This window comes from Polypterus senegalus, chromosome 4 (assembly GCF_016835505.1).
Source record: "Polypterus senegalus isolate Bchr_013 chromosome 4, ASM1683550v1, whole genome shotgun sequence".
NCBI lineage: Eukaryota > Metazoa > Chordata > Cladistia > Polypteriformes > Polypteridae > Polypterus > Polypterus senegalus.
In genome coordinates, this window is record NC_053157.1 from 5,723,234 (window position 1) to 5,738,574 (window position 15,341).

A 15,341-nucleotide genomic window follows, 5' to 3' on the forward strand; every position below is an offset into this window, starting at 1 on the left:
TTTCTTATTTATGGCCCCATCTTCACGAAATCTGGTAGGCGGCTCCCCTGTGCTAACAGAAACCGATGTACGTACTTATTTCGGTGGTATGACGCCACTGTCGGCCACCATATTGAACTTTTCAACGGTCTTTGGTACGTGGGTTCCCAACGCTAACTGAATCCTACTTACGTACATATATACGTCCATAGCCTGCAGCTCGGTCACCGTGTGAGGTGGCGTTGGGTCCCCCATCTTAACGCCTCCACGTTGTTGGCTGCCTGCCAATATAAGGCCATCCGTCTCTCCGGTCTCTACATTCCCTTCCTTGCTTCGCCACGGGATTCACGTCTCCCTGCTGATAACTACAGCCTTTTTATTTAATCCACGACTTCTCCACTGTTTTATTGTTCATTTATTACGATTATAGTTATTGTGTAGGTATTTTAGACTTACTTTACATTGTTCAGGTACCCATTTCCTTTATCGTTCCAACCGTACCCCCATTACCATGTCTATCGAGGTGATCACCATCGATCAAAGAACTGTCACTTACCGAGTGGTTTCCATGCCCGGAGATGGCACCTGCCTTTTCCATTCTCTGTGTTACATATTGCACGGCCATATCAGGCTCACTCTTGATATCCGGAGGAACATTGTGTCTTATGTATTGAATGACTGGGACAGGTTCAAGGTGTGGACTGATGACGGTACAGGAGATAATTAGACTACACAGGAGCACTAGAAGAGTGAAATGCTTAAGCCCTTCACCTATGGATCTGCATGTGAGTTGATGGCTGCCGCTGAATTGTTCGGTTGTCGCTTTCAAGTGTACTGAAATGGCCAAATATTTTACACCTTTCGACAACCGCCAATGCCTCTTAAACATCTTAGATTCACAGGTGACGATTTCAGTAGTGGACACTTTGATGTTTATGAATGTTTAAACTCTCAAAAGCTGGATGTGAAGTTATCGATGAAACCGGTTGTGTGCTTACAACGCTTGACAGATGCCGAATGTCACTTCAACACAAGTCCTACAAATACTGTCGTAATTGAAACAAACCATGAAACTCAAACCGATTATGACAGCAGCAATCCAAGCTGTGAGATTTGAGACAAGATTACTGTTCACATGGCCAACTGTACGTTACATGCTCAAGAGTAAGCTCAGCGCACAGCTTGGTCATATTACAACTGGAGGGCCGAACTCACAATGTGGTATACAAAGAGATCCTTAACAGATAATTAGTGGTATATTTTCCCTCAGTTTAAAAAGGTTTAATTTTCTTCTTTACTTTTTATATATATGTATATACACTCACCTAAAGGATTATTAGGACCACCATACTAATACGCTGTTTGACCCCCTTTCGCCTTCAGAACTGCCTTAATTCTACGTGGCATTGACTCAACAAGGTGCTGCTGAAAGCATTCTTTAGAAATGTTGGCCCATATTGATAGGATAGCATCTTGCAGTTGATGGAGATTTGTGGGATGCACATCCAGGACACGGCTCCGCTCCACCACATCCCAAAGATGCTCTATTGGGTTGAGATCTGGTGACTGTGGGGGCCATTTTAGTACAGTGAACTCATTGTCATGTTCAAGAAACCAATTTGAAATGATTCAAGCTTTGTGACATGGTGCATTATCCTGCTGGAAGTAGCCATCAGAGGATGGGTACATGGTGGTCATGAAGGGATGGACATGGTCAGAAACAATGCTCAGGTAGCCCGTGGCATTTAAATGATGCCCAACTGGCACTAAGGGGCCTAAAGTGTGCCAAGAAAACATCCCCCACACCATTACACCACCACCACCAGCCTGCACAGTGGTAACAAGGCATGATGGATCCATGTTCTCATTCTGTTTACGCCAAATTCTGACTCTACCATTTGAATGTCTCAACAGAAATCGAGACTCATCAGACCAGGCAACATTTTTCCAGTCTTCAACTGTCCAATTTTGGTGAGCTCGTGCAAATTGTAGCCTCTTTTTCCTATTTGAAGTGGAGATGAGTGGTACCCGGTGGGGTCTTCTGCTGTTGTAGCCCATCCGCCTCAAGGTTGTGCGTGTTGTGGCTTCACAAATGCTTTGCTGCACACCTCGGTTGTAACGAGTGGTTATTTCAGTCAAAGTTGCTCTTCTATCAGCTTGAATCAGTCGGCCCATTCATTCTCCTCTGACCTCTAGCATCAATAAGGCATTTTCACCCACAGGACTGCCGCATACTGGATGTTTTTCCCTTTTCACACCATTCTTTGTAAACCCTAGAAATGGTTGTGCGTGAAAATCCCAGTAACTGAGCAGATTGTGAAATACTCAGACCGGCCCGTCTGGCACCAACAACCATGCCACGCTCAAAATTGCTTAAATCACCTTTCTTTGCCATTCTGACATTCAGTTTGGAGTTCAGGAGATTGTCTTGACCAGGACCACACCACACCCCTAAATGCATTGAAGCAACTGCCATGTGATTGGTTGATTAGATAATTGCATTCATGAGAAATTGAACAGGTGTTCCTAATAATCCTATAGGTGAGTGTATAAATGTGTGTGTGCGTATGTATATATGTAGATATGTATGTATATAAATATATGTTTATATTTGTGTGTGTGTGTGTATATATATATATATATATATATATATATATATATACAGTATATGTATATGCCTGCAACACTCATGACAATGACAACACAATTACATTGACAATCATGTTACGTTATTTTTAAATGTTTCCTTTTCGTTTTCATAACTTCTTTAACACACTACTTCTCCGCTGCGAAGCGCGGGTATTTTGCTAGTTAATATATATAGGGTGGTCTAGAACTAATTATGCAACTTTCATTACACTATAACCTATTAAGTTTATTACATAGAGAATTCACAAAAAATTCTTTTTGTTGCCGAAAGATGGCAGCACCCGCCCTGCATTCCAAAACAGCAGGGAGACGGTTGCCAGTCGAACAGCGGGTGCGATGTGTTCGCCTTTTCATAATTGCATAATTAGATCTGGACCACCCTGTATATGCACCCCATGATTTTATTTAGTCCCATATATCCATGAAAATTGTGGTTAAAATAATTTTTTTAGTGCATTTATAACTAAAGTAAATAAAATTGTTTTACTTAAAAAAAATTAACATATATTCTATTTTTTACTTTTTAGTTTTTGAGTATTTTGCAAATGATTTTTCTGTAATCATTTTTCATGAACGGGAAGCTTCTTTTGAAGTATTACATAATATTTGTTCTTTGTAGAATTATTTGAATACTAACAAGAATGATATTTTGGTCTCTTGTTTTTCTGTTCAGGCTCTCTTATGTGATTAGTGCTCGGTCGCTGTGAAAAAAAGAAAATCAACAACACAATGGCAAACTTACGGTAACACTTCCTCACCGTGATCATCGCGGCTACTCCTTCGCAAGGGTCAAGAAGTGGGCCTATATATCGATACTGATCACATAGGCAAAATTTTAAGAAATTTGCTTCGCCCAAAGAGGGTTTAAAATCAGCTGCAAGATTTGAACCAGACAAGCAAACAGACAGAAGAGTCAAGTTGCCGTATGTACTCGTGGATAAGTTCTTCCGTAGATAAGTTGGGACAGGGATGTTCTTAGGCATCTGTGTAGGGCCCCAACCCGGCCCTGACTTACAATTTTGTTTTTTTTGTCGGGCTGTGGGCCTGTCATGCCCCTGGCACTACAGCCGTCCGTGCCAGTCCCTCAAGTCATGTGTCACGATACCCTCCTCATCCTAAATTTTATCGTTCTGAGTCGAATTCGGAGGGGAAGGGTATGAGCAGGGGGCAGCAGGCAGGGAATCGGGGGCATGGCCGTGAGACTGGGAATGTATAAATAGCGATCGCTCAGTCTGGATAAACCATTGCACACCGTGGATCAGTAAACGTAAAGCTAATGTATCACATAGGCCCTACATCCTAATCCTCGTTCCTCCAGGGCCCGGTATTAGCTAATCCCTACCAAACTTGGTCTGGTCTTTGGTCGTCGGGTCCTGTGAATAGCTTGCAAGATTCTTTCCCGAACGTCGCGGTAGCGCTACGCATTGCTTTGACCATCCCTGTAACGGTCTCGTCTGCTGAGTGCAGCTTTTTCCAAGCTCAAGCTAATTAAGGATGATTTGAGGACCAGCACGACCCAAGAGCGACTGAATGGTTTGGCATTAATATCAACTGAGCAAGATGTTGGCCAAACCCTTGATAATTTGGAACTGATAAAGGATTTCGCCAGGACGAAAGTGCGGAAAGTAGATTTCTTACGTTAATTAAAGTCTTCTGGAAATTCAGTTCAGTGCATCTCTTAGTCTTATTAACAACTAGCAAAATACCGGCGCTTTGCAGCGGAGAGGTAGTGTGTTAAAGAAGTTATGAAAAAGAAAAGGAAGATTGTGAATGTAATTGTTTTGTGACTGTTATTGAGTGTTGCTGTCATCAAGGATTTGATTTTCATTATTTCTTTCAATCAGGTTCGTATTTGGAGGACATGTTGTGTTCAAGTTACATTCCGTGTTTGTCAGCCGTTGTAAAGATAACAGGTTTCATTCATCTTTCATTCAAGTGTTCATTACGCAAAGCGGTACTCGTGAATCTAAGATGTTTAACAGGCATTCCTGGTATTAAGTTGTGGAATTGCCCGCGAATATTTAGCGACAGCGTCTCTATGAACTTGTGGATTTGGTGGCAGCGTCACGAAGTTTTGTTTCCGTCTAGCTGCATCAGAAAATGTAGCACGACGTCTGACACGCCACCTTCTTACTGTGTTCTCACAGCCTGGATTGCTGCTGTCATAATGGGTTTTGAGTTGCATGGTTTGTTTCAATTACGACTTGTTGTGTTGAAGTGACATTCGGCATCTGTCAAGTGTTGTAAGCATACAACCGGCTTCATCGATAACTTCACATCGTGATAAAAGAACAATAAAACAGCGGCGAAGCCGTGGATTAAATAAAAAGGCTGCAGTTATCAGCTGGGAGACGTGAATACCGTGGCGAAGCAAGGAAGGGAATGAAGAGACTGGAGCGACGGACGGCCTTATATAGGCAGGCAGCCAACTACGTGGGAGGCGTGGGGATGGGGGACCCAACGGCGCCTCACATGGTGACCGAGCTGCAGGCTATGGACGTATATATGTACGTAAGTAGGATTAAGATAGCGATGGGAACCCGCGTACCAAATTTCTTGAAGATGGGCCCATAAGTAACAAAGACAATATGGCGGCCGACAGTGGCATCATACTACCGGTATAAGTAACAAATTTCAGCCTTCTACCTACACGGGAAGTTGGAGAATTAGTGACGTTGCAAAGTTCAATATGGCGGCTGACAGTGGCGTCATACCACCGAAATAAGTGCGTACATCGGTTTCGGTTAGCGCAGGGAAGCCACCTACCAAATTTCGTGAAGATGGGGTCAGCCTTCTACCTACACGGGAAGTTGGAGAATTAGTGATGAGTGAGTCAGTCAATCAGTCAGTCATTGAGGGCTTTGCCTTTTATTAGTACAGATGGTAATTTATTATCCAAATTGCAATCGTCACCTAAATCCCTAATAATATTGTCACGCTGTCATAACTTTGCCAAATGCACTATAGCAAATGTTAATTTTAATCGTTTCGGATTCATTCAGAGAGATCCCCATAAAATCATGAAATATCCTTATATTACCGGCCTTATCCAGAACCACTCTGCATACACACAAGTGTACATGTAGGCCTACTGGTCATCTAAGGCCTTTTTCGGACATTTTATTAGAACACCTTCCTGAGCTCCGGAGGGGCAAAGACCCCTCCACCCCCCCAGCCGGGGCCTGCACATTACTGAACCGCGAAGGGCCCCCAAACTGCTAAGAACGGCCCTGTTCGGGACTCGATTTTACCGTATAATTTCTGGTATTTTATAATGTCGGAATATGGAAAACTCACACTTTTGGTCCAAGAGATTACGATATGCTAAGAGAGAGTAACCACGGAGCACACAACCTTTATTTTTTTTTCTATATATTGTGCCTACGTGACCACACGGTAATAGCCAAACTATTCCGATGCGTTTTTTTTGTATCTCATGCACCTTTATTGTAAGAGCATCCCTTATCTACGATCAGAAGAAAATATGAAGCTGGTTTTAAATTAAAAGTCATTGAAGTGGCAAAAGAAATTGGAATTGGTTAAGTGCACTGCTGCAGCAAAATTCAAAGTGTAAGAGAAACTGATGTGGGACTGGAGAAGGCAAGAAGATGTGTCGTATTTTTGAACGGGCCTATAAGTCGGGGTCTGATTCTATGATCGATTTTCCAGGTTTCAAGACCCTACTTATACGCGAGTATATACGGTAGTTAATGTGTGTGTATAAAGGGCTGTGGATTAGGAGTCGAGGAGTCGGAGACAATTTTGGGTACCTGGAACTGGGGTCGGAGTCGGCAAAAATGTACCGACTCTGACTCCTATTAAATTTAAATTGTAAAGAAAAAAATTAAAGCAAGCTCAAATGTCCCAATTCACAAACAAGAGTCCTAATTAAGTACTCATCTGATGTAAGAATAAAGCCCAGTGTATAGTTGTGTTGCTACTAGTGTGAAGTTCACCCGAGCTATTAAACAACCTGGGGTGGCATGGTGGCGCAGTGGGTGGTGGGGCTGCCTCGCAGTTAGGAGACCCATCTGGGTTCACTTCCCAGGTCCTCCCTGCGTGCAGTTTGCATGTTCTCCCCGTGTCTGCGTGGGTTTCCTCCCACAGTCCAAAGACATGCAGGTTAAGCGATCCTAAATTGTCCCGTGTGTGTGCTTGGTGTGTGTGTGCCCTGCGGTGGGCTGGCATCCTGCCCAGGGATTTGTTCCTGCCTTGCACCCTGTGCTGGCTGGGACTGGCTCCAGCAGACCCCTGTGTTAGGATATAGTAGGTTGGATACTGACTGACTGACTAAACGTGCAATGGTGGATCATCAGTCTACACCCAGTAACCCATAAAGACAAAGTGATAAACAGAAAGATCCATCCCTCCATTTAAATAAACCCGAGCTGGAGCCGCACCACCTGTACTTCAGAACAGGTCACCCACCTGAAGGTAAGCGTGTGTGGGCCTGGCAAGCACTTGGGTGGGAGACCATCTAGGAGAAGCTTGGGTTTGCAGCTGGTAGAGGTGCTGGTGAGGACAATACAATACAATACAAATTGTCCCTAGTGTCTGCTTGTGCCCTGCGGTGGGTTGGCACCCTGCCCGGGTTTGTTCCTGTCTTGATCCCAAGTGTTGGCTTCAGCAGACCCCCCCGTGACCCTGTGTTAGGATATAGCGGTTTGGACAATGACCGACTGACTGACTCTGTGACAAAGTGGGTTCTGAGTCGAAACGTCAATGAGAATCTCTTTTAAGTCTCGTGAGCCATCAACCTATGAGTGGGATCAACATAACGTACAAACTCGGTACTCGTCTGAGGAGTCAAGCCGAATGACCCCTTGGATTGGCAAACTAAAAGGATTACAATCTGCAAACTGTCGAGGCAACTCAGGACCCCCTCTTCGGGCAGCTTACATATCGTAGTCTTTTCAGTTTCCCAATAAAAGGGGTCATTTGGCTTGACTTCTCATTGTAGCCATGATGGCAAACCCTACTACTACACTCCATCTTTGAGAAATCTTTCTATGAGCTTACTGTTAGCCAGCGTTTCCAAAACCTTCACCCATAGGAACATTTTCCCGCTCAAAGGTTGATCTCTGATGGCTCGTGAGATTTAAATGAAAGTCTCATCGATGTTTCGTTTAAGAATCAACGTCGTCACAAACTCCTAAGGGCACACAGCTGTATACAACTGAGGTGACAGGAGTCAAAATGGAGGATGTGCTTTGTAAAACGTATTCTGTAATGGCTCATAAGCCTCATGATGGCTTTGTGGATTTTGACTGGCACGGCTCTTGTCCTCCTGTTGAACAATGGCAGCTACAGGATAGAAGCAGGCCAAGGGGTCTGATGAAGCCATGAAACCCACCCGAGATGTCACAAACACCTGGGATGCCAATTGTCACAAACATTGGAATGCCTGGTAGAAAAAGTGTCGTGTGAGAAAAAAGATCAGCAAATCCCCCTTAAATGAAAGTCTGCAGTGTGCATTTTAATCACGAGGTCTGAAGTGTTTGATCTGAAATGTTAAACTGTGGAACAAAGGGGGAACTCAAGAGAAAAAACGGGTCATTGTCCCCAACATCATGGAGGGCACTGTAGATAGACAGAGAGTGACAGATATACAGTACGTGTTTATAATGGCATTGGAGCATGGGGACATGCTGCATGTTGGTCGGATATGCAAGTAAGAATTTCGCTGACCCTTCACACATGACAATGTGACTGGTAAGGGGGTCTACAGAGACTAAGAGTATAAAGCTGCAACAACTGTGAAGGTGGCACAAGGGGGTCTATAGAGACTAAGAATACAAAGCTGCAACAACTGTAAAGGTGGCATAAGGGGGTCTGCAGAGACCAAGAATACAAAGTTGCAACAACTGTGAAGGTGGCACAAGGGGGTCTGCAGAGAATATGAATACAAAGCTGCAACAACTGTGAAGATGGCACAAGACTAAGAGTATAAAGCTGCAACAACTGTAAAGGTGGCATAAGGGGGTCTGCAGAGACCAAGAGTATAAAGCAGCAACAACTGTGAAGGTGGCACAAGTGGGTCTACAGAGACTAAGAATATAAAGCTACAATAAGTCTGAAAGTGGCACAAGGGGGTCTGCAGTGACTAAGAATACAAAGCTACAATATGCTGGGTTCTACAGAGTACAAATCTACAATAAGTCTGAGGGTGACACAAGGGGGGGGGGTCTACAGGATGGCTGTACTTTAGTGAGTTTCCCGTTAAAGACGCGGAGCCTACTGACCGATTCTGCAGAAATCTCCTTCCCAGCCTTGAAGACAGCAGCACTTGCCAGTGGGGGTACAATGTCCGTTCTTGCAAAGCCGTGAGCATTCAGTAATCAAGGGTTCAGGAGGCTGAACTTTCCGCCTGCATTCCTCAGGGACTGGGGGCCTACAAAAAAAAAAAGAAAGAAAGAAAGAAAGAAAGATAAAGCTAAAGAAACGGTGGCAACGCATTAGACGTCTAACTTTCAAACACAGTGACTGCAGGCTGATGTGATGTCTCAAGATTCCGGCGCCGAGCGCAAACAATTAAGCAAGCTCAAACCAATTTGAAGTGCTTTCCAATGAATAACCGTCATTTCTCCTTTATTCAAAAAGAACACCGAATGGGTGATAATTGTCACTGCATGCAAGTTTATAGCCTCGGGGCAAAGATTAAGTCAGAAAGTGTCTGCAAATTATCATTCAGGAAAAATGCACTTATTTTTTTCATCCCGGAGATTTATGTTGCGAGACTTAATTGATAATGATATTAGGAATGTTTTCACTTGATTGCCCTTAATGTACTTTGTAGTGAATAATGTCCTTGGTGGGTGGCAGCACAGAGGTTCCCACTGCTCGCTCGCAGCTCCTGAGTTTCGGGTTCACTTCAGTTCTCCAGATGCACCCTGTTTTGTGGAGTCTGTCCATTTTATCTCCAAGAGACATGACTTAGGCTAACTGGACACTCTAAATTTGCTTTGGAAACTCAAGCGACAAAAAAAATTTGTCACCTCCCGTATAAAGGGTGTCATGGATTTCAAACCAGTGTTGGATCAATACTAAAATTTTGACTTTAGTTTTTTGGACCTCAGTGCCAAAATGGTTTCAAAGCAAATAACAGATGTCCCAAAACCACTTCCAAAAATGCCCATTAGAGGGGGATTTCTCTTTAAACCCCGGCTACATAGAACAGCAAACACAGGGTGTCTTAATAAAATAAAAGATTTATTCTCATAAAATTCTTAGCTACACTATGAGACTTCAAAGAGCACAGAAGGCATAAAGAATTTACCACTAACACAAGACAATCCAAGCAAAGTCGCAGCATAGAATCCATGGCGTAGTCAAAAACGAAAAGAACACAGGTTCAAAATATCCAAAAGATACATCACATTCACTGCAACTCACCAAACACCCCTAAGTGTATTCGAAATGAACTGCCTGGAACTGCAGGAGACCCTCTGGATTTATATGGCAATGGGGCGACTCCTGGTGGTGATCGGGAGGTGGCCCCGCCTCTTGGGGAGCCAGCCACAAAACACAAAGAAAGGCAGCTTACATTCATAGACAAAATCAAAAATAATAATTGATAAACATGAACAAAAGATTCAAGAATGAACAGAAGAGACAAAACATTTAACCTGAGCCCCAGCCTACCATGGCTGAGATGTGACAACAGATAACTCAAAAACCAACCATCTTACTCCAGCCTCCCTAATACGGCACACAATTTCTCGCCTCCTTGGTGCTCCGAGCTGTCACACCACACTACACACTGCTTCCCTCATGAAGCCGTAAGTAAAAGTAAGGTGGAACAGGGTTCCCCGTGAAGTCCCAATCACATTAAATCACAGGGGACGGGAGTGCAATGCATTGCATTACTACAAATGTTGATGATCTGTCATTTGTTGGAATGACAAATGTTATGCATTTTATTAGTACACATGTTTGTGATGCACCATCTGTTGGAATGTCACAGGCAATATATTTGATTACTACAAAAGTTTGTGATATGCCTTTTGTTGGAGTGACAAACACAATGCATTTTATTATTACAAATATTACAAAATGATGCGCCATTTGTTAGAAAGACAAATGTAGTGCATTTTATTGCTACAGATATTTGAGATGCACATGCAATATATTTTATTACTACAAATGTGTGTGATGCACCATCTGTTGGAATGCCACATGCAAAATATATCCATCCATCCATCGTCTAACCCGGTGAATCCGAATAGGGTCACGGGGGTCTGCTGGAGCCAATCCCAGCCAACACAGGGCACAAGGCAGGAACCAATCCTGGGCAGGGTGCCAACCCACCACAGGACACACACAAACACACACACACACCAAGCACACACTAGGGCCAATTTAGAATCACCAATCCACCTAACCTGCATGTCTTTGGATTGTGGGAGGAAACCGGAGTGCCTGGAGGAAACCCACACAGACACGGGGAGAACATGCAAACTCCACGCAGGGAGGACCCGTTAGAATTACACATGCACTATATTTTATTACTACAAAAGCTTGTGATGTGCCATTTGATGGAGTGACAAACACAATGCATTTTATTACAAATGTTGACGATGCTCCATTTGTTAGAATGACAAATGTAGTACATTTTATTGCTACAGATGTTTGAGATGCACATGCAATATATTTTATTACTACAAATGTGTGTGATGCACCATCTGTTGGAATGCCACATGCAAAATATATTAAAACTACAAATGTTTGTGGTGCACCACCTGTTAGAATGACACATGTAGTACATTTTATTGCTACAGATGTTTGAGATGCACCATCTGTTGGAATGCCACATGCCATACATTTTATTACTACACATGTTTGTGATGCACAATTTGTTGGAATGACACATGCAATATATTTTAAAACTACAAATGTTGATGATGCTCCATTTGTTAGAATGACAAATGTAGTGCATTTTATTGCTACAGATGTTTGAGATGCACATGCAATATATTTTATTACTACAAATGTTTGTGATGCACCATCTGTTGGAATGCCACATGCAAAATATTTTAAAACTACAAATGTTTGTGATGCACTATCTGTTGGAATGCCACATGCACTATATTTTATTACTACAAAAGCTTGTGATGTGCCATTTGATGGAGTGACAAACACAATGCATTTTATTACAAATGTTGATGATGCTCCATTTGTTAGAATGACAAATGTACATTTTATTGCTACAGATTGTTGAGATGCACATGCAATATATTTTATTACTACACATGTGTGTGATGCACCATCTGTTGGAATGTCACATGCCATGCATTTTATTACTACACATATTTGTGATGCACAATTTGTTGGAATGACACATGCAATATATTTTATTACTACAAAAGTCTGCGATGTGCCATTTGATGGAGTGACAAACACAATGCACTTTATTATGACTAATGTTGATGATGCTCCATTTGTTAGAATGACAAATGTAGTGCATTTTATTGCTACAGATGTTTGAGACACACTGTCTGTTGGATTGACAAACGCAATTCACTTTATTACTACCATGTTTGTTATATGCCATCTGTTGGAATGACGAATGCAATGCACTTTATTAATACACATGTTTGTGATGCACCACTTGTTGGAATGACACATGCAATGCTTTTTATTACTATATGCATTACAAAATACATGCCAACATATGGTATGCCACAGACGTTAACCCTGAAGTCTACACTGATCTCAACCCTTCTTCAGATCAGTTAGTAGTGAAATAAGCATCTGTACAGTAAAAGACAGTGACTGATCACAAGTGTGACTTTGTTCAGTGATTATTATGCACAGTATTTGTCTGGAGAACAGAGACAGAAATTCACATCTGGGCATCAACATTGAATCATTTCAATAACAGCACTTGGTGACGACTTTTCAAGCAACGACTTTGTGACATGGCGTGGAAGTAGTCAACAGGAGATGGTTATACGGCGGCCATAAAGGGATCGACATGCTCAGCAACAATACTCAGGTAGGCTGTGGCATTTAAACGATGCTCAGTTAGTACTAAGTGGCCGAAAGTCTGCCAAGTAAATATCCCCCAGTCCATTAGACCTCCATTACCAGCCTGAACTGTTAATACAGGGCAAGGTGGATCCCTGCTTTCATGTTGTTGACCCCACCATCTGAATGTCGCTGCAGAAATTCAGACCAGGTGACATTTTTCCCATCTTCTCTTGTCCAGTTTTGCTGAGCCCATGTGAATTGTAGCCTCAGTTGCCTGTTCGTAGCTGTCAGGAGTGTCACCCGCTGTGATCTCCTGCTGCTGTAGCCCACCTGCTTCAAAGGTTTGACGTGTTGTGTGTTCAGAGCTGCTCTTCTACACTCCTCAGTTGTAACGAGTGCTTATTTGAGTTCCTGTTGTCTTTCTGTCAGCTCAGACCAGTCTGGCCATTCTCCTCTGACCTCTGGCCCATTGAACTGCCGCTCACTGGATATTTTCCCCTTTTCGGACCACTCTCTGTAGAGATGGTCGTGCGTGAAAATCCCAGTTCCTGAAATACTCAGACCAGCCTGTCTGCCACGTTCAAAGTCACTTCAGCCCACTTTCTTCTCCATTCTGATGCTCACTTTGAACGTCAGCAGGTGGTCCTGACGAGGTCTACAGGCCGAAATGCATTGAGTTGCTGTCATGTGATTGGCTGGTTGGAGATTAGCGTTAACAATCATTTGACCAGGTGTGCCTAATAAAGTGGCCGCTTAGAGAGTGTATGCCACGTTTATGAAGAAATATCTTTGACTTTCGGGGAATCAAACTTGTTCTTTCATGCTGCAGTGTAAGAAGGCGCATTATTGTGTTACTTTTAAACTACTGAATTATATTCCCGTCTGCTGGAAAGAAAGCCGTCAGGTCGGCAGCTTATTATTTTCACCAAACAGGCTGTAGAAATGCAAATGACGAGGTGCCAGCGCCTCATGTTGGCCTCATGCTGCACTGTTAATTTATGTAACAAGAACATACTGTAATTAGACTGTGGATAATGGCAGCGGCCTGGGAATTGGAAAGTGAAGTGTTCTGAACGAGTCCACGTCCTGCGTAGATTAGGCCGGGAAGTGCATGGGAACGTCGCTCCGGGATCTGCCAGCCACAGACGAGCTCAAGAAAACCCTGCCATTACACAGTCTCTGTCTGCTTGGCAAACAAAAGGCGGGCCTCATCGTTTTCTAGATGTGAGACTTTTTGACAAGTATGGTGGAACCGGGTTGCAGGTATAGTAGCAGTGAACAAGGCCTGAGAGAGAGATGAGTAGCGGGGATAAAATGGCTGCGTTTCTCATAACCATTTAGAAAAAATGCAAAACGAGTCCCATCCTAAACCTGGTGGGCAACACGCTTTGCTCTTGTGCCCCTTTGGAAGAACCTCTGAGGAGGTGGTTGATGGCAGAGCTGGATTAAGATCACTTTGGTGCCCTCGTATATATGAGCTGTGGGCATCACGGTGGAGCAGTGGGTAGCGCTGCTGCCTCGCAGTTAGGAAACCCGGGTTCGCTTCCCGGGTCCTCCCTGCGTGGTCTTTACATGTTCTCCCCGTGTCTGCGTGGGTTTCCAAACCCAGTCCAAAGACATGCAGGTTAGGTGCATTAGTGATCCTAAATTGTCCCTAGTGTGTGCTTGGTGTGCGGTGGGCTGGCACCTTGCCCGGGGTTTGTTTCCTGCCTTGCACCCTGTGTTGGCTGGGATTGGCTCCAGCAGACCCCCGTGACCCTGTAGTTAGGATATAGCGGATTGGATAATGGATGGATAGATATGAGCTGCACTAACTCTGAGTCGACGACTGGAAGGGACAGCCGACATGACCACGATAAGAATTGGTCATGTGACCCTCGGTGGACCAAGTGGCAGTGACCAGACCAGATATATAAACTGCTCAAAAAAAAATGAAAGGAACCCTTTTTAATGAGAGTAAAGCATCACGTCAAAGACACTTGTGGGCTGTTGATCTGGTCAGTTAAGTAGCAGAGGGGCTTGTTCATCAGTGCACTAGAGGGGCAACAATGAGACGAGTCCCAAAACAGGAATGAATGGGTTAACAGGTGGAGGGAGGCCACTGACATTTTCCCCTCCTCATCTGTTTTGTCACTCGTTTTTCATTTGGCTATGGTCAGTGTCACTACTGGTGGCATGAGGCCATACCTGGACCCTACAGAGCTGGCACAGCTAGGTCAACTTCTCCAGGACGTTACATCAATACGTGGCATTGCCAGAAGCTTTGCAGTGTCTCCCAGCACAGTCTCAAGGGCATGGAGGAGATTCCAGGAGAGCTGGACAGGGCCCCTTGTAGAAGGTCCTTAACCTATCAGCAGGACCCACTGGTATCTGCTCCTCTGGACAATGAGGAAAAGGATGGGCACTGGCAGAGCCTACAAAATGACCTCAAACAGGCAGGCAGGCCACTGGTGTGAATGTCTCTGACCAAACAATCAGAAATAGACTTTGTGAGGGTGGCCTGAGGGCCCGACGTCCTCTAGTGGGCACTATGGAGCTCGATTGGCATTTGCCATAGAATACCAGAATTGGCAGGTCCAGCACTGGCAGGCGCCCTGTGCTTTTCACAGATGACAGCCGGTTCACCCTGAGCACATGTGACAGACATGAAAGGGTCTAGAGAAGCCGTGGAGAACGTTATGCTGCCTGGAACATTGTTCAGCATGACTGGTTTGGTGGTGGGTCAGTGATGGTCAATCTGGGGA

At 43.9% G+C, this 15,341-nt stretch overlaps 1 protein-coding gene across 1 annotated transcript in view; it reads right to left on the reverse strand.

The window, feature by feature from the left end:
• LOC120527109 (hedgehog interacting protein) overlaps positions 1–15,341 on the reverse strand; it is a 215,047-nt gene that overhangs the window by 19,467 nt on the left and 180,239 nt on the right. Inside the window, exon 12 of the mRNA XM_039750200.1 lies at positions 8,871–9,019. Within this exon, the coding sequence (XP_039606134.1) occupies positions 8,871–9,019 (149 nt within the window). The remainder of the gene's footprint in view (positions 1–8,870; positions 9,020–15,341) is intronic.